General features: G+C 34.1%; 1 protein-coding gene across 2 annotated transcripts; it reads right to left on the bottom strand.

Annotated features, from left to right (window-relative positions):
- Positions 1 to 579: 579 nt before the first annotated feature.
- On the bottom strand, positions 580 to 8,387 carry LOC132165994 (uncharacterized). 2 transcript variants are annotated; one of them, XM_059576730.2, is made up of 10 exons: positions 8,157 to 8,387; positions 7,871 to 7,938; positions 7,625 to 7,686; positions 7,369 to 7,518; positions 6,620 to 6,796; positions 5,244 to 5,456; positions 2,960 to 4,680; positions 2,448 to 2,513; positions 2,287 to 2,356; positions 580 to 1,475 (listed from the first exon to the last, which is right to left on the bottom strand). In XM_059576730.2, the coding sequence occupies exons 1-10, from the start codon at positions 8,360 to 8,362 to the stop codon at positions 780 to 782; spliced, it is 3,429 nt and encodes a 1,142-aa protein (XP_059432713.2). In that variant the 5' UTR covers positions 8,363 to 8,387; the 3' UTR covers positions 580 to 779. The 2 variants fall into 2 exon arrangements, with proteins under 2 accessions (XP_059432713.2, XP_059432712.2); XM_059576729.2 differs by having other exon boundaries at positions 581 to 1,475; positions 2,287 to 2,362.
- Positions 8,388 to 20,712: the final 12,325 nt, after the last annotated feature.

Below are 20,712 nucleotides of genomic sequence, written 5' to 3'. Positions count from 1 at the left end.
TTTTTTTTTTGTTTTTTTTTTTTCAAATTTATAGGGGTATTTTTGTCTTTTTGCTGGCCTTGGGGGCATTGACAATTTTTTGGTAGCTTTAGTGAGATTGTCCTAATTGAAAGTTTGAAATGACATTATCAATTAGATGGTAGCTTGAGGGAGATATGATGTGAACTTTTCCCATATTTTATTCGCATACATATATATATCTAATTGACTTAATCAATATTAATTAATTTACCCACAATAAAAAGATTTGGAAACGACATAGGTAGACTTAAACTAGTTTAATCGATATTCTTTATATCTTTTCTTGCAGCTCGAAGGTTTCATATTGCTCTTCTAAACAATAGTAATTTTGAAGAGTAATTTTGTTTAGTAAACTGTCATACAACTATGAAAATCAACATTTAGATCAACAAGGGCTTGTAAAAATAAAAATCAATAGTTGATATTCAGTACCACATCATCATAATTGCATGGCAGTAGTATAAAAATCTACTAAATATCATTTCTCAATTTTCAAAGCACGGAACAAAAGCTCTCTACAACTAAAAATAGTTTACACATTATACAATGCTTATAAAATATATAAAATACTTCTATATATTTTATATAGATCAAAATATACATGATATTACCATATATTTCATACATTGAAATAGTCCCTTTGGGGACAGGTGACAAAAAATTGATACACTAGAACTTACAACAAGATCAAAACAACAAAGGCTGGCAGAGAACTCCCTTAGAGCATGACTGGTCAACTTGGGAGCATCATCCAACGATTAAGCAGCTTTTTGTAACATCTCCAAGAAGGACACTGGATTCTGGATTTCCTGGCTCTCTTGTGAATCCTCATTCCCCTGCGAAAAATCAACACTAGTATATGTCCGGATCCCCGGGCCGTGCCCACAACAGTCTCTGTCCCTTCCTTGCTGCGCTCGTCTCACTTCCTTTTGATGTTCAGTTAGTTCCAACCTTTTCCTTTTTAACCTTGAAGGCAGCTTCTCAACATGCTGAAGTTGATTCACTGTATCCTCTACAAACTCTACTCTTTTGGAGCTCTTATTATGCTTTGCAGTGCTCACCATGAATCTCTGTGAAGCAGTGTCGACTCCTAGTCTAGAATGACATCTTTCAAGAAATGGTAGGCTTCTCCTGTGGAGGTTTATTCTTCCATTTCTAGAGAGCTTGTCCAACACATGTAGCAAGCTTTGAGGGTAATCCAACTTGCCTTGTTCGCCATAAGTGGAATTCCAGAAGGTGATGGTAGGCTCTGAAATGGAGGTATTTGGGTGATCAAGAGTTTCTTTGAGAAGAGGTGCCTGGAGTTCGAGGAATGCAGAATCAAAGATTATTGGTGGCTGACTGCTTCGTAGACGATTAAGGATTTCACCCCACAAGAGTTGAAGTTGATATTTGGTGCTTTCATCCACTTTCTCTATATGTGACAGCCATTGAAGCAGTGGAAAAGAAATTATCTGCAAGTAAGAACAAGAAAAGATTAATGCTAGTCAAACAGGATTAATCTTTTCAAGTAGAACCTCTACATGAAAGTAAGGAAGAAAACTTCAAGATTCTGATCACCAATTCAATTGGAGATGTTCTAAACACGTTTTCTTTAAGACTCTCTCTCTCTCTCTCAAGAAAAGCTTTAGTGTAAAGAGGGAACAAGACATCAAAAGCATATTCTCTTTCAACTTATTCAGGGGAAAAAAAAAGGAGCTTGATACATGCTTACTTTATGAACTGTTCATATGTTTCTTCAATGAGCTAGTAGAGCAGATAAATTTCTCTTCTAGTAACAGAAAATATTTTCCTGATCAATAGAAGTTTGCAATCGAAGTGGTTGAAAATGACTAATGCTTTAATCAACCTTAAGTCATTTTCCAGAAACACAACTCTTTTGCACTATCTCCATCATTGCCTTCCTCCCTCCTCACCCCACCACCACTACCTCCACTCCCCTCACTCTGCACCACAACCACCACCTCTCCCGCCTCACTCCTCTGCATCCATGCCGCCACCTGTGACCTCCGATCTAGCAGACCGGACTTCTAATTCACTGTCCCACTCCTTGCTCCAGATTTGCTACTTGATTTTTGGCCCTTGAGGGCTGTGGTATTATTGGCCTTTGAGGGTTTTTACATTGATTTTTTTTTATACAAATAGAGAATCAATTTCACATCTCAACCAAACAGCTTAAAACAAATCTTTTTTTTTTTTTTTTCCTGAAACGATTTTCTATTAAAAACATTTTCCTTTAATTAAAGGAACAAGGTAGGTGCGTACCTCAATGAACAAGAGGATATCTTGCTTAATGGGAAGACAACTGACAAAGCGTGCCAATGCAGAAAATACCCTGGGACTTCATGGCAAAGTGCGACAGTCATAATGAGACCACATATGTAATGACCCAAGCACAAAGAGAAAGAAACCAGCTGTTGAGTTACCTCAATGTCGCAACAAGACCAGTTGGGGGATCTATTGCTATATTTGTCCATAGCAACTTCAAATATCTGTATGATGACACTTGAAACATGAGCAATGGTATATGGAAGAGATTAAGCACCCCTCAAAAAAACACAAAACTATCACTTTTTGTTTTCATCAAATTTCAATTTCGAAAAAGCCCATTTTTTCTGTAAAAATTGATGATGCCCTCATTTTTGTTAACAACTTGAAATAAGTCATGAACATTTATAAAATTGAAACTCAGTCCTATTCCTTGGATAATGAGGGTTTCATTTTAGATTAACAATTTACATGATGTCCAAAACTCAGTCCTATAAAATTGAATTGAATCAATTCATTTGTACATGATGTCCAAAACTCCATCTATGAAATGATGGGATCCCCAGGTCCAAAATTGGCACGCAGCCAATCTGCAATAAAATTATGCCTTGACATCCTATCAGGGCTCCATGAGAGCTTTGTGGATCTAAGAAACAATCTTTGCACATACCTGGCAGCAAATCTCAATCTACTGTTCATACCACTGGATATTTTATAGTCACCACTATAGTTGCATCTACTTTCATCCGAACCTACTTCTGAAGTACAGATCTCTTCCAGGAGACATATCACAATATCACCAGATAAAGAAAGGAGATCAAGGACCAGATCCTTGTAAATTAAATCACCATCATTGGCAGACTCAAGCATGCTAGCAGATTCATCAAGGCAGCCATTTAACATTGAACACAAATCCTCACGGAAACTGTTCATAGCAGAACCCTTATTCTGTGAAGCTTTAAGAGAACCATAAAGTGACATCCACACTTCAATAATATGTTCAAGCTCAAACTTTCCTAGTGGTGAAACATGAGGCTTTTCCGAGGAGAAACTAATCAGTGAGGTTGAATTTTTCTGGGGGCAAGAGCATACAGAAAATGGGTAGGCTAAGAAATAGCATAACGCAAGGTAAACAGTGCTGTCAGACTCCGTTCTTAATATTAAAAGTTCCTTGACATCATCCATGCAGTCTTTCAGACCTTTGGCTATTGCCATCCATATATTTAAGCAGTTGGAACTGACACACTTATACAATAAATTGATAGTGGCAAGGAGATTTTCCACGGGATCATATGTAGAGAATAAAAATTTGAAATATTTATGCATTCCCTGTAAAATGAACTGTGTGTTGGATGTCTTCATAGTTAACTGCAACACCACAGAAAAGTAGACCGCAACTAAATAAACCACTGGTGAAACCATGTTCATATAAGCAATAGAGCAGATATCCAGAACTTTTGCATGTCTAATGATATTAACTGATTGCAGGTTGTCAATGTACTTTTGGTCTAATGGAACCTTGTAAAGAGGGCATCCCAATATAGCAGGTTCTAACTCCTGACTGACAGCCTCTATAAACCGAAGGGAAGAATGATGCAAGTCATTACTATCACTTCCTTCTGAACTTACATCTTCGCATATCTTCTTTATGAATCTTAATACTGCACCCAAACATAACATAATGTCATTATAGTTAGTGGATGGCTTTCTCAACTCCAATTGAACCCCTTTTAAAACAGATGTAAATAGCGCCAAAGCAGCATCACATGATAATCTTCTATGTTCATATGTGACAGTTGCGATTGATGCTTGATTGACAAGAATACAAATCATCTTTAAATGGAAGTCCAACTGACAAATATCCCAAGGCAACCATTTAACAGAGTACTGCTTCGATGAGAATTGGCCAGGTGTATAAGGTCCAAGAATGGAGGTTCTAGCTGATAAATGATGGCTTGCAAGGTTATCTGCATCATATTCCACATCTCTACATTTTGCTAAAATAAAATCATCAAGTAGATCTAGGCACAGTTTCCATAATCTCATGCTCTTACTACCAGGACCAATGAGAAAAACAGCTTCAAAGATAGGCTCTAACACCAGTTTTATCACTGATGGATCATTGACAGAGGTATCAAGTTTATGCAGCAGACAACACCACGTGTTCAAGCAGGATGAGTGAACAGATATATCACATTTACTCAACATGATGCCTATAAGAGGAGTCATTACAAGCTTTATGCTTTTTGAGAATCCGTTTGCCTGGATTTCACCACTGTTCTCTCCAGACGTTTGCACCTGTTGTACACCATTCTCCTCCTTAGCTGCATCTATCTCACAAGATACTACTGGAGGATGAATAAGAGCATCAATAAGACCTTCCCAAGCAACCTGCAAAATCAAGGTACATAACCATATTATAATGGACTGATGAAATATTTTAATCCCAGAAAAATAATGTTATATGGAATAATAACATTCGAAGTGTTATAACAGAATACTTCTGAAATATTCTTAATCCAAAAATTACCACAGGCGATAAAATAAACACATAATTAGGGAGTTCTTTAGCGTTTTTTCTTTCTTTCTTTCTTTCTTTGTATTGCCATGGGAACTTGGGGCTAACCTAGCCATATGAGCCTATGAGTTAGGACCAAGCCCACTCAGTAGTTGATAACCATATATCCTTTTCTGAGTTAAACAAGGACCCTTGTAATTTCTTGATTTAGGATTTCTGCAAATTCTTGATGACCCATGATAAATTCATATCTTTCAAAAGGGGACCACTTCATGGCAGCATTGAATTAAAGATATGGATGAAAGCACTTTCTACTTTAGGATCCTATTTCATTGGTAATAAATCCAGTAAATAATGAACCATTCTTCGAGATAATATCATGATTGACTGGAAACCAAGACCTGGTTTCCAAAAAGGCTAACTCGATCAGAAGTACCTGTGAAGCAATCTGAACTTGTGGGTTGAGATCTGAAAATGTATGTTCAGGAATTTTCAGCATTTCATTTATTAAAGATCTGTTCTTTGTTGCATGAGATCCTAGTAAGCGAATAAACCATCCCCATGCATGAATAGTTTGAACCTTCATACCCTGGTTTAGCAGCTCCTTCATCTTAGTGAGCAATATTTGCTTCATATCTTTGACAAGTACCTGTTTAAGAAAGAATGAAGTGCATGTAGAGATTTTATATTACAGAACAAGACATATTCAATGTTGGAATCATTTTAGGTGAACTTCATGCTGACACGTGCATAGTTGAAAACAGCATCAAAGCAAGACTGGAGGAACTTTCTCATGGTTCTACCCTACACACTCAAGCCTGGTAATGTGAGGTAGGCATGAATATGTCTTGTTGAAACTTTTGCATCTTTATCTTTATCATTAACTAAAGTTGAAACATAATACTATTAATTATATGATACTATAAAACTCTAATATGGCCCTCGTTCATTATAAAAGCAACAAAGTCCTAGATTTTCATATGGAAAATCTTCTATATGCTGAAGAGATAAAGAAAAAACCGCTGGTACAGTTAACCAATCTTGATTTTGAGCTTCTAGACAACCTTAAATTTGTTATTTTAATTTTTAAAAAAAAAACTATTTATTCAAATAAATTATCAAAGTTGGATTTAGTTAATATTTAAATATATTCATGAGTACAAATGGGCTGTGACCCAACTTCTTGCTCTTGGTCTGATGTTCAAATTCTAGTTTAAGATATAATTTGACATCTACTAGCATTTTGTGCTAAAACGTCACTTTGTTAATGCATTTTGCATTCATATGCAAAAGAAATAAGTTTTGTTTCAATTTCTTAAAACTTGTCAAAATCATCCATCTGAAACTTTGAATGCATCGTCAATTTAGTTTGTATCACAATATCAAAGTTCCCATGAATTTCACTTTTGAACCATACATACAGTCATGGTAAAGAAGAAAACGCTTGCTGACTTAGCTTGCAAAATTTCCTGGAACAAACAAAAGTTACATCCAAATTCTAACAAGCACCAATGACGATATGTAATGGGCAAAACTAATTTGGTCATGATTCTTAAGATTCTGAAATTTTAGCAGAAGCTAGAAAAATGTTTTATTTGAAATACTGAATCATGGTTTGACCTTTTCCTTTGTCTTTGCCAACTCTTTTAACACGAATGTGGCGAAAATTAAGATGGAGGTAACAGATTTATGTAGCTACATCATGTCAGCATGTACAAGCTTTTCATGATTCAGATTTACGTCTCTGTAACATTACTGCACCTCAACAGATAAACTTGAAATATAAGGAGAACAACATAAGCATGTTAGTACCTTTGAGAGAACTAGTGGAGGAGGTAATATTGTAGACTTAATCTTCAACAGACACCTTTCTGACATATCCCTCTCCCTCTTGTCAAAGCTGAGAAGTCTTCTATATATTGGAGGAGCCCATATATGCGAGGAGTCTCTCATCTTCTCACTTAATTGAGCTGATAACTTCATCACTGCCTATTATAATAGAATGAAAAGGTTAGCAGGAGAAACAAGTGAATGCACACATATATTGATTCATGGTTAATATGAGATGCGAGGTTTAGCAATCATATATAAATGGACAAATATGGTTACTCAACAATGTTGAGTTTAACACTGGGATCATATATTTAAGATGAAAATGTAACATTTCTTGTATAACTGAATGCTTCATTCAAGTTTGATACCCACACTTGAGCAAATGCAAACCATTTCACAATCCTTCACTTTTTTCCAGGACAAGTTATGGACATTAAACACTTTGAAGGAAAAAAAAATGATATCAAAACCTGCGAGTCACTGAATAAGTCAATGAGTATGCAGAGTTCCACTTAAGAAGTATCACTAGAATTAGTTGAGGACCATGATATGCCCACTCACTTTCTTCTGCCATTGGTAGAACAAAGTCTAATTAAGTGATTTTCTAGATGTCATTAAATAATTTGTATGAGGAAACAACATAAGATAAAATCCTCTAGCATATTCAAGAAAGTTATAAAGAAAACAAAAATAGAAACATGATGAAAGCTCGGAAAAATTAATTATACCTGGATAGCCTCAAAAGTTATCGATAAAGAACCAATAGGATTGTCAAGGGCATGAACAACCGCCTGCAACAGTGAATTGTAGTGGAAATCTAGAAGTGGTGCATTGAACTGTTGGATAGATATGCACCACACTCCTAAATTACAAACTGACTGCAATTAAAATGTGAAAAAAAAAAAAATCAAAATCAAAATCCGCAAATGAAAAGAGTATAGCAACTCTTGGAAAACTATCATTATTCAAGAATCTAGTATTTACCTTCATTTTCGTTGTTGTAATGAGTTTAACTATCGACTCTAGGACCAAACCAGCATCATCCACTACAAAACCAATAAAGAGAAAACGTCGATTACGAACTCCATTTGACATTAATAGAGAAGTAAACAATTACTGGTCAACCAGGATTGCAGTTTCAGCCCGACTACTTCTAAAATCCACATATTTTTAAGAGTCGTGAAACAACCAATATCTGATAGCTGACAGATTATACATAGAAAGCCATACCTGCAATTGCAGTAACAAGGGACGGATGATAGATCATGAAACCCAAACACTTCAAAGCCTGTGCAGCACTGCAAGCAATTCAAAACCAATTACTCAAAACCAATTATATATATATATATATATATATATATATTCAATTACCCTCCATTTTGTGAATTTCTACTTGAAACTTACACTTCATATATATATATATATATATATATATATATATATATATATATATATATATATATATATATATATATTCAATTACCCTCCATTTTGTGAATTTCTACTTGAAACTTACACTTCTTCGTCTTCGTCTGAGATATCAGCGACGAGTAAAGATAAAAGAGTCTGAGAACTTCCAACAAGGGCTTGAATCGAATCAGGACAGTCGCTGGACTGTTCTTGGAAGTGTAAGAGGGTTGAGAAAGCGAAGCATTTGTTGGCTCTTGCGCCCGAGGAAATGAGGGCTTTGATTTCCTCCAGCTGATCGGAGGAATTGGTCATTGTTGCACAGAAGGGGGAGACAAAGGAGAAGGGACTCCTCGGATAAAACCCTAATTGGGGGAATTAATTGAATTGGAGTTCCAATATTCGCGCCAAAAGCTGGTAGTGCCTACTGAGTTGAGGGAGTGAATTGTAAATCCGTACCGCCGTCCCTAATGGGCTGGGTTTGCGATTTCATAAGCCCAATGTTGGTAAAAATACCATTTTTTTCTATGAAGAGTAGCAAATTAAGCCCCAACCCCGTATGGGTCTTTAACTGGTTTCTTCCACAAAGCTTGGCTAAAAAATTGACTGCTGCAGATTGTGGAGTTTTATTAGAGAAAATATCAGCTCACATAAACTCTTGGTTTTCTAAGAAGTTATCCTTTGCTGTTTGGTTGCAGTTGGTATCTTCTGTATTATATAGTACTGTCCAAGTATACTGGTCCACCATTTTTATTCTACCCAAGAACATCATCAGGCTGTTGGAACAAAATTTCAATTGATTTTTGTGGTAGAGGACTGATGCTGTTCACTCTAGAGCAGATGTAGCTTGGGACCTCATATGTGTTTCTAAAAATGAGGTTCTTTATGAAGAATTTGGGCATAAAATTGTCTATGATGCTGGAAGTCAGGTTGATGCCAAGCTACCAAGTGTTGTAAGAAATAAAGTTTGGTGTTGGTAGCCAACAAGATCTGAGGATCTTGTAAAGATTCAAAGTAAGTTCCCTATGGTGTGTGTTGGAGACTTTGATCAACCTGCTTGGAGCATTTCTAAAAATGTTGTATATAACTGTGAAGAGACAGAAAGATTATTTGTTTTGAGATTGCAGGTCAATGTTGATTAAGAATGTTATCATATTATCAAATTATCAAGGACTTAAAAAAGATTATTTGTCATCATAATGGGTTGTTCAGTAGCTAGCAAGTAGGTTTTTGAATGCAAGACTTAAGGAATCAGATGGCTCTACTATCTCTTTCTATCCTCTTGAAGTAGGGTCATATTCGTCTTTTCCCATCCTACCATGTATTGGGCCTTTGGCCCAACTATCTTCCTCTCCCTTTTAACCTCTGTGATCACTCCATGGGGCCATTAGGACACTATCCTTTTACTTTGGGCTTAAGGCCCAAATCTGTGTTATTAGGCTTCAAGTCCAATTCATTACTTACTCTCTCAGACGCCATGTACTGTTGTAAAGGACAAAATTGTCCATCTTTATGGGGCTGAACAGTGAACCCCACTCCTAAGTAAAAGATTGATGTATTAAACTAACAAAAAATTGCCAATGTTCTCTTAACGACTAAAATACCATTAATAAAAAAAGTTAAAACATTTTTTTTAAAAAAAAATTAGGATGTAAAAAAAAAATTTCTTTTTGAAGGAAGTATGTAGACTATTTTCTAATATATATTATAGAATTTAGAACGTAATGAATACTACCACGTGTCTGATCAAAATTCGGTGGTCACACCAAAATCATTATCCTCAAAGTGAAGGGTCAGTCGGTAGGTGATAAACGGTTAATTTGTCCACCCCTATGAGGAGGTTATTTTAGTCTTTTTGTTTTTTTAGAAAAAAAAAAAAAAAACAATTAATTTTGGTTTTTAAAAACCAAGGGGTCTTTTGTTATAATTTTAAGATTTTTTATTTTTATTTTCTAAAGGGTATTTTTGTTTTGTGTTTTTTTTTTTTTTTGAAACAATCAAATCTCATTCATTGATAAACGAACATAAAGCTCAAACAATACAGAGCAAAGCTCTGAAACAACCATAGCCGAAATTACGAGGTTACAAGCGTCAAAGATGACATATTACATTCTATGCTCATACAAAATCCACTAACCTATGACTAATTTTCAAATTAAACAGCAGATCTGCGCCAAACTGACTTAAACCAATGCATAGGTAGCTCTTATTTCTCGGCATTAAGGGCAGAGAACCCCAAGCCAAAACTCATGTTCCTCGACCCGAAAGCTAGGATAACATTCACATCCACAACCCAAAAGTCTGGACCAAATCAACTACCCCAAAAGGCATCAAGCGAGCAGATCGAGAGAGAGGACCGAGCATTATTACAAACAAAAACAAAACCAGGGAAACAAAACAAAACAAGACAAGACATAAAGAATAAAAAAGGAAAGCCAAACAAAATTATAGGGAAATGACCAACAGAAAAAAGCACACTGAGGGGATGACAGCAGTCGGAAAGAAGAGCCGATCGCGCACTCGCCGGAAACCGAAAACGAAACGGGGCATTGGAAGCTCATCGAGGTGGGGGGCGCGAGAAAAAAGCCCAGCAGAAGATGGTGGGCAGCGAAGCAGGCACGGAGGAGATCGGCGGCACACTCAAACGGAGGGAAAAATTTGAGTAAAACCCCATGAGTATCACGCACAAAGAGTACCTAAATAAGCAAAAACAACAGAAACAAACAAACACAAAGAGGGCGATGAGATGAGAAGGGAGGAGGGAGACGGAAGAGAGAGAGGGGAGGAGGGCCGGAGGAGGAGAACAAACGATGGCGCTCTCTGCTATAGATGAAACCCTAGCAGAGAGGGGATATGACTGACAGTTGAGTGAGAGTATATATCCAAATAGTATTTTTGTTATAATTAAAAGAGACATTGACATGTGTTTTTAATAGTTTAGAAAGAAAATTAACACATTAGATATTTTAGTATAATTGTCCGGTAATTTAGGTGCTTATATGAAAAGGAAGGGACACGCGTGCAGTTAATCTCGGTCCAACAAAAATACTTCTCATCTGACAATGACATGTGTTTTTAATAGTTTAGAAAGAAAATTGACACATATTAGATATTTTAAGTATAATTGTACGGTAATTTAGGTGCTTTATAAGAAAAGTAAGGGACACGCGCGCGGTTAATCTCGTTCCAACAAAAATACTTCTCATCACGCCGTGTTGTCAGCCGCACGATGCCTAGAAAAGCGATTACGTGTCCCATCAGATGGATAAGATTGTGGATTGTGATGAAGGGTGTGGATGACTCTGAATTGTGATATACAATTATAGAGAATTAATATCTTTTGGGGACCCCCGCTTTGGAGACATTCCCATTTTCTGATTTTAAGTCAAGGTTGACAGCTAGGACAAACGATTGGTGAAATGAATTTGACATTTTATTATGTGTGGAATCTAGAACAACACAGTGGTTTTCACATCACATTCAAGAAAAATCTGGGCAATTACTTCTAAAATGAATGTGGCATTTTCTACTGCCATATTTCAATCCTTAAGCAAAATGGGGAGATGAGATTCCAAACTATTAATGGGTTCATTGTTCATTCATCAAATAAATCACTACGTGTACAATAACTGCATCAATCAAAATCTTTCATAAGACGAATATGTATTTAAAGATATTAAAATTCCGATATCTCAGATATTCCAACTACTCAATTGAGACTATTTTCCACCGATCACATAAATATGGAGCATCAATCGATAGAGAAAGCAGTTACATAAAATCATATAAAAGAGATATAGTTCATCAGGTAAAAGGGATTTGATTTATTTAAAAAAATCCTAACTCATTGCTATATTTTCACTCCAAACAAACATGTTAACTTAAGCATTAGAGTGTTTCTCACCGAAGTTGAGATCCTTTGACGCTTTTACTATTTTACAGGTAGCCCATCACCGGTTAAATCATACCAAAACTAAATCAATGGTTGATGTGATTTTTAAAATTATTATTGAATTTATAATGATTTACTATTAAATTTTGATTCATAGGTAAATTTCAAATTCACATTAATTTTGAGGATAAAAGGAAGATAAAATGTCAACACAATTGAAACAATCTAGTTTAGATTCGTCAGTTTGATGTAATATTAATGCCATCGTGCCCATCCGATCCCATATTCTTTAATTGACATCTTGAATTATCTTTAATCACTTAGAGCACCAATTAATTAGTACTTTATAATTTTCTATAGTATTAAAATAAATTTCAGATCAATACAGAAAAATAAAATTTAACTTTTAACTGAATTTTTTTTTTTTTTTTTTTGGGCAACAAGTGTAGATTTTATTATTTACCAATAAGAATAAGGTAAATTTTTAAATTCAGAATATATAATAATGTTTAAAAATATTTTTCTGAAATATACTCCTTTTGTCCGACTTGATTAGCCTTCTTCACAACTCTTTACTTTTTAAGGAGACAAAATATTCAATACTTTGACATGTAATATAAATTCCATTAGCTTGGAATCTTGCCTCATGAAGTGGAAGTCCTAGTTCAAATCTCCTCTTTCTACTTGTGTGGACATGTCAAAAAACAAATATATATATATATATATATATATATATATATATATATATATATATATATTTTTTTTTTTTTTTCAATATGAACTATTATTGTTCTATTTTTTTCTCTTTTCTTTTAAGTAGGGGTTTTATAGAAAGCACAAAGCAGTTTTTTTAAAAAAATAAAAAAAATTATATAGACTAGTGATTTTTTGAAAAATATTTGGGAAAAATCATATACTCCTCTGAAATTACTATTCAATAATGTCTCATTTAAACTTTTAATTGAGACAATGTTCTACCTAAATTACTAAACAATTGACAATATTTCATCCAAGGCTAACAAAAAGACAAAAATGATCCTAATTCTTTTAATCAAACAAAAGCACTTTAATACATTCGGAAAAAAAAAAAAAAAAAAAAACTTTTTTTTGAAAAAAAAAAAAAAAATTTCACACCCTAGTTTTTATTTTTTTATTTTTATTTTTAAAAAATTGTTTTAGTTTTTATTTTATTTTTTATTTTATGTGTATTTTTGTCATCGGGGAACATTGTCAATTTTTTGATAGTTTGGATGTACATTGTCACGTACAATTGAAAGTTTATAAAAGACATAGTTAATTGGGTTGTAGTTTAAAGAAGACACCTAAAAGTAAACGTTCTCCGGCTGGAACCACGCCTAATAAAGTGAAGGTCACTAGTTCGAATCCTTATCCCCCTCTTGTACGGACATGTCAAAAAAAATAAATAAATAAATAAATTAAAGTAGACCTTCTCCAAAATATTTTTACAAAATATTACTTTGATCTTATTTCTTGAACTAATGACACGTGTACCACATAGATGTCATATTGATAATACGTTTTGTATTTTACTTTTCCTTTTAGGAAAAGCCAATTACCAAAGAAAAGAAAAATACAGAGGTTGCGTGGACAAATTTTCATTTTTCTTTTATTTATATGTTCACATAAGAGGTGAAAGATGTTTCAAATTAATGACTCCTATTTCATCCAACTTAATCCCAACAAATTAAGCTACCCATAACCAGAGAAGACAGGTGGGTAATTGCTTGTTAAAAAAGCATGTATTATTAAAAAAAGCAAAGGTATTTTTTACACGCTAAAAAAAACTGTTATTTTAAGAAGCCCATTTGTAGAAAATTTATGTACAATGGAGGGTGAATTGGGTATTCGGCTGCGAATGGAAAAGCCAAATTAGGCTGGCGTGAAGGACATAATCATAGGAAAAGAACAAGTTTAGGGTTCCTATCTAGGCTTTTTGTCTTACGCTAGCGTCCGAGAATATGGGCAAAATTCCGTGTCACGATGCCTCACCATGATGTTGAAAACAATTTGCTGGCGTTAATGGTGAGCTTTTAAACGAGGAAAAGGTTGACCACCATACGATCAATTCCAAAATCATTTGATTAGAATATATATATATATATATATATATATATATATATTGATTGATAGGACTCCACGTATGACTTGTCATACACATAAGACGAACTCACATTATTTGGTCACGGAGATGAATAAGGAAAACTAACGTAAAGATCATGGGCAGTAATGGTGTTTGCCATGGGCTATGATGCGCAACGTGGCTTGAGTAATGGAGTTAGTGTTAAGTGTTATCTTCTAAGAGCATTCTCAATGGAAGAGCCAAATGTTACTTTTATCTAGAATAGCTCTTCAAATGTTCAAAAAACCTCCCACATTGGATGAGCCAAAAATATATGTAAAATAGATATTTGATTAGAAGAGCTAAAAAAAAAGTTAAATGTAGCAGCACTTTTTAAGGGAGCCATTTTATTTTTTAGTGTTTCTCTCTCCTACTTTATCTTTTTCCCAAATCTTTTTCCACCTATTTTTTAGAAATATAGCTAATCGGATGTGTAGACACTTAAAAATGGCTTAGCTAAACTAGATAAAAATGAGTTTTGAATAGCCATTTTACATAAAAATATGGCTCTTCCATTGGGAATGCTCTAAGAGGAGTTAGTGGAAAGTTTACTTACTAGGAGAATTTGGTGTAGAGTTCTAATTCTGTTGTCGTTCAACTTTCACCCTAAGTGGAGTATTATCTTGTTCTGACTGGGACCCACTATGATATCAGAATGTATTATCTTATTTATGTGTTTGTATTATGGTAAAACTCTAACTATAAGTTGAGATTTATAATGTGTATTATCTTTATATTATATTAAATATTAATTGTGTTTCTATTATCTGTTTGGGACCTATCAATTGGTATCAGAGCATGGAATGTGTGAAGATGCAGAGCATGGAAGATTCCTTGAACAAGATCAAGAACTTGCTGGCTGGAGTTCTACCAATTCTCTGAGAAGAGCACCAACCCATTGAAGCACCTTAAGACGGATTTCCCACGTTATGAACATTTCACTAGAGGGCAGTTACAAATCGTCAACGTCAATTTCACACATTCCACCTTGAGGACAAGGTTCTCTTCAGGGCCGGCTAGACCATTAGGCGAGTAAGGTGCTCGCCTAGGGCCCCCGGATTAATAAGGCCCAAAAAAAAAAAAATTGCCCAAAAAAATTTTTTAATAATTTTTTTTCTTGTAATTTAAGGCCCATTTTTTTTTTTTCAATAAAAACTTAAGGCCTGTAATCATGATAAGTAAGTAATTTAAAAAATGCATCAATTCAATAAGGCCCCAATATAATAAGCCCATGGTAAAATAAGACCAATTAACCAAGATAAGCAAATATCCTTATACTTAAAAAGAGCCTATCTACCTATGCATTCGAAATTATTTGATATTGAAAGATCATTTTAACCCTACCTAACCACCAACTTTCTTTCATTTCTTTTTCTTTCTCTCTTTTCTTCTTAACTGCCGACAGACTCCCCTCTTATCTTCTTTTTTTTTCTTTCCTTAGTTTCACTCAAAACAGAACGTGATAGAGAGAGATTAAGCGAGAGAGAGAGAGAGAGAGAGAGAGAGACAAAGACAGAGATGTGTATCAATGAGGTAAGAATTCAAAAAAAAAAAATTGATTTTTTTTTTTTTTTTTTTAATGTTTATTTCAGTGCTTGATTTTTCTTGTGGGTTTTGTATAAATTTTTGTCAATTTTTTTGGTAGGTTTTGTTTGAAACAGGTGTATCAAAGAGGTAAGGACTCATAAAAGAAAAAAAAAAATTGATTTTTTATTGTTATGTTTATTTTTGTAAGGATTAATAAAAATGAGAACTCTAAATATAATAATAATATTAAAATAAATATTATTTAATTAATATATAAATATTAAAAAAAATAATGTCTCATTTAAAAGTTTCGCCTAAGGCCCCAAAAAACATTGAGCCGGCCCTGAACTTCTCTTAAGGGGGGCGAATGATAGGACTCCACGTAGGACTCGTCATACACATTAGCCGAACCCACATTATTAGGTGACGAGTCTAGCCAACCCTGAAGAGAACCTTGTCCTCAAGCTTGAATGTGTGAAATTGACGTTGACGATTTGTAACTGCCCTCCAGTGAGATGTTCATAACGTGGGAAACCCATCTTAAGGTGCTTCAATTGGTTGGTGCTCTTCTTGGAGAATTGGTAGAACTCCAGCCAGCAAGTTCTTGATTTTGTTCAAGGAATCTTCCATGCTCTGCATCTTCTCACATTCCATGCTCTGATACCAATTGATAGGTTCCAAACAGATAATAGAAACACAATTAATATTTAATATAATATAAAGATAATACACATTACAAATCTCCACTTATGGCTAGAGTTCTACCACAATGCAAACACATAAACAAAATAATACGTTGTGATACCCTAGTGGGTCCCAATTAGAACAAGATAAACAAGATAATACTCCACTTAGGGTGAGAGTTGAACCACAACAGAATTAGAACTATACACCAAATCCTCCTAGTAAGTAAACTTCTCATTAACTCTTATTATAAGATAACACTAACACTAACCCCATTACGCAAGCCACGCTGCACATCATGGCCCTTGGCAAACACCACTACTGCCCATGATCTTCACGTTGGTCTTCCTTATCCATTTCCCAGGGCCGGCTAGACCACTAGGCGACGGAGTAGCTCGTTCGCCTAGGGCCCTCGGATTAATAAGGCCCAAAAAAAAAAAAAAATTTGCCCAAAAAAATTTTTAAATTTTTTAAAAATAATTTTTTTTTTTTTTTTAATAAAAACTTAAGGTCTCTAATCATAATAAGTAAGTAATTTAAAAAATGCCTCAATTTAATGAAGTCCCAATATAATAAGCCCATGGTAAAATAAGACCAATTAACCAAGAAAAGCAAATATCCTTATACTTAAAAAAGCCTATCATTCGAAATTATTTGATATTAAAAGATCATTTTAACCCTACTTAACCACCCACTTTCTTTCATTTCTTTTTCTTTCTCTCTTTTCTTCTCCACTGCGGATAGCCTCCCCTCTTATCTTCTTTTTTCTTTTTTCCTTAATTTTCACTCAAAACAAAACGTGATGGAGAGAGATGAAGAGAGAGAGAAATAGACTAGGCGAGAGAGAGAAATATGTGTATCAATGAGGTAAGGATTCATAAAAAAAAAAAAAAAAAAAAAAAATTGATTTTTTTTTTTTGTAATGTTTATTTCTGTGCTTGATTTTTCTTGTGAGTATTAAAATAAATATTATTTAATTAATATATAAATATTAAAAAAAAAAAAAAGCCCAATTAAAAAGTTTCGCCTAAGGCTCTAGAAAACATTGAGCCGGCCCTGGTTCTCTTAGGGAGGGGGGGGGGGGGGGCAAATGATAGGACTCCACGTAGGACTCGTCATACACATCAGCCGTGTAACATCCCGATATTTCTCTTCTTTTATCTTGTAAATAAATTGAGTGTTATACTGAAATAATCTTATACAGCGGAAAATCTAAAATTTATCAATACAAAACAATATTCTTAAAAATACTTTTCTTTATACAAAATACCCACAATTATGCCGAACAAGGCATTTATACAAATCGATCTGACTGTATAAACTCTAAACAAACTTCACCAACTTAGAATCTCTGTACATCTCAAATATGAAGCTCTAATCACAACTGCATAATTACCTTGACTTTCCATTCCTGCAAGCACTACAAAAACTGTAAAGTAATGAGTCAATTGATTCACGATAATATCAATCATTGTTGAAGCAATTATATCAAAAGGCCAGACATTTAATAAAACTATAAAGATTTGTATTATTGAATATCAATATCATTCTCAGTAAGTAAGAATACTTACAGTGGATTACATGAATGGATCATCAAAGGTAATTACTTGTTGAAACCCATTCTGCTTTGCACAGTCTCTTTCTTTCAATATCTCTCACTGTCTCCAAAAACTCTCTCTCAATCTTTGATACTCTATCTCCATCTTTCTCTGAATTACCTTCGTCTCACTGCCTCTCCCTCGAACTCTGCTTCTCACCATCTCTCTGCTAGCTCTCTCTCTCTCTCTCTTGTTCTTTCTTTCTTGTAACGCTTTGTCTCGCCCTTTCTCTCTCTGCTTTGTGTAAACATTCTCAGAAAGAAGAAAGATCAAGTAGAAAGCTGAAGAATGAAGAATATGTGGAAGAGAAGGGAGATGAGTGGTGAAATTGTGAAGGGGGAAGCTCTATTTATAGGAAAAAAAAAACAAATACTATTCTACCTTTCATTTACAGTTCTACCATCATTTTACTATTCCACATACCAACATTACTATACCTACCATTAACTATTCTACAGTCCATTTATAATTCTACCATCCTTTTACTATATCAATACTATTATACTTACCATTAACTATTATACCTTCCCTTACTATTCTATATACCAACACTATTCTTCATACCATTTACTATCATATTATTTCATCGATTATCATTCTCTAATTGCCACTCTCCGTAACACCATAAATTTCTCAAGAATTAAAATCATTGGCTAAAATGAATATTAAAATAGCATTATCATCAAAATAATCTATTTAAATAACTTTGAAAATTTTGAGGCGCTACAAGCTAAACCCACATTATTTGGTGACGAGTCTAGCCGGCCTTAAAGAGAACCTTGTCCTCAAGGTGGAATGTGTGAAATTGACGTTGACAATTTGTAATTGCCCTCCAGTGAGATGTTCATAACGTGGGAAATCCATCTTAAGGTGCTTCAATGGGTTGGTGCTCTTCTCGGAGAATTGGTAGAACTCCAACTAGCAAGTTCTTGATCTTGTTCAAGGAATCTTCCATGCTCGGCATCTTCTCACATTCTATACTCTGATACCAATTGATAGGTCCCAAACATATAACAGAAACACAATTAATATTTAATATAATATAAAGATAATACACATTACAAATCTCCACTTATGGTTGGAGTTCTACCACAATACAAACACATAAACAAGATAATACATTCTGATACCCTAGTGGGTCCCAGTCATAACAAGATAATACTCAACTTCTGGGTGGGAGTTGAACCACAACAGAATTAGAACTCTACACCAAATCCTCGTAGTAAGTAAACTTCCCACTAACTCCTATTATAAGATAACACTAACACTAACCCCATTACCCAAGCCACATTGCACATCATGGCCCATGACAAACACCACTATTGCCCATGATCTTCATGTTGGTTTTCCTTATCCATTTCCCAGGGCCGGTTAGACCACTAGGCAAGTGACTTGCCTAGGGTTCTCGGATTAATAAGGCCCCAATTTTTTTTTTTTAATATATATATAATAAAAACTTAAAGCCTTTAATCATGATAAGTAAGTAATTCAAAAAATGCCTCAATTTAATAAGACCCTAATATAATAAGGCCATGGTAAAATAAGATCAATTAACCAAGAAAAATAAATATCCTTATACTTAAAAAGAGCCTATCTACCTATGCATCCAAAATTATTTGATATTGAAATATCATTTAAACCCTACCTAACTACCCACTTTCTTTTTTTCTCTCTTTTCTTCTCCACTGCCGATAGCCTCCCCTCTTATCTTTTTTTTTTTTTTTTTTTTTTTTTTTTTTTTTCACTCAAAACAGAACGTGATGGAGAGAGATTAAAAGAGAGAGAGAGAGTGAGAGGCTAGGCAAGAGAGAGAAACATGTGTATCAATCCTCATTGATGGGTTTTGTTTAGAACATGTGTATATTCATAAAAAATAAAAAAATAAAATTTTTTTTATTGTTGTGTTTATTGTCCCGCTCCTTTTATATAAAATCAATTTGCTGACAATTATAGGACCAATGATTCATTGTAATAATTATTGTATATATTGATTTTTAAAATTGGAAATTATATTAAAAAATATTGGATGCGTTGTAAAGATGCCATCTTAGGACTAGCAATAATGACAGATTCCCCATGTCACCTTAGGTCCACGTCACAATTCAGAGCCATTAAAGAATCAACTCTCAAGTGGTGGAGGCATACTGGCAACAATAAAGAATCTACTCTTAATTTCAATTGAAATCAATGACGCACACAGGGGGACCGGGAGTGGCCCTGGTCCCCCCAAACCACAAGAAAAAAAACAAAAAAAAAATTTTAGGTAGAAGAAATTTTTTTTTTTTTTTTTAATTGGTCTCTCTCCAAATTAAAACTTGAGTCGGTCCCTAATTGAAATCAAAAGAAATGTCCATTATAAATTTAGAGATAAAATTGTAATTTTATTTTATTTTTTAACAATTTTATCCCTAAAAAATAACTAATTCATTTTTCTCCATTTCATTTAAAATTAAAAATATCATTTTCGGAGAACCGAGGAATAGGGATTTCAAAAGAGAATTGGTTTCATCTTTTTGTTTTTAAAGTCTAGGTACCCCGTCATTTAAACTACTAAAAATTATTAACATTTTTTCAAATGAAAAAAAAAAACCGTTTATAAAAAATAAAATTAAAAAATAAAAAATAGGAAAAAAAGAAGGATGCTAAACGGGGTTGGTTGAACCACCCTTTTCAACCATATCTGGAGGTGACTGTATCACGTCATGGCCATGGAGAGTAATTTGGCTACCCCTGAATCACCCTCCAATCAAAAAGTGGCTGAACCACCCATTTTTTAGCTTTTTTTTTTTTTTTTTTTAAATAGTTTAAGTTTTTCAAATTTATA

This window comes from Corylus avellana, chromosome 11, assembly GCF_965113065.1.
Source record: "Corylus avellana chromosome 11, dhCorAvel1.hap1.2, whole genome shotgun sequence".
Classification (NCBI taxonomy): Eukaryota; Viridiplantae; Streptophyta; class Magnoliopsida; order Fagales; family Betulaceae; genus Corylus; species Corylus avellana.
Note: the sequence above shows the minus strand (reverse complement) of the source record. Positions and strands in the feature narration are given on the sequence as shown.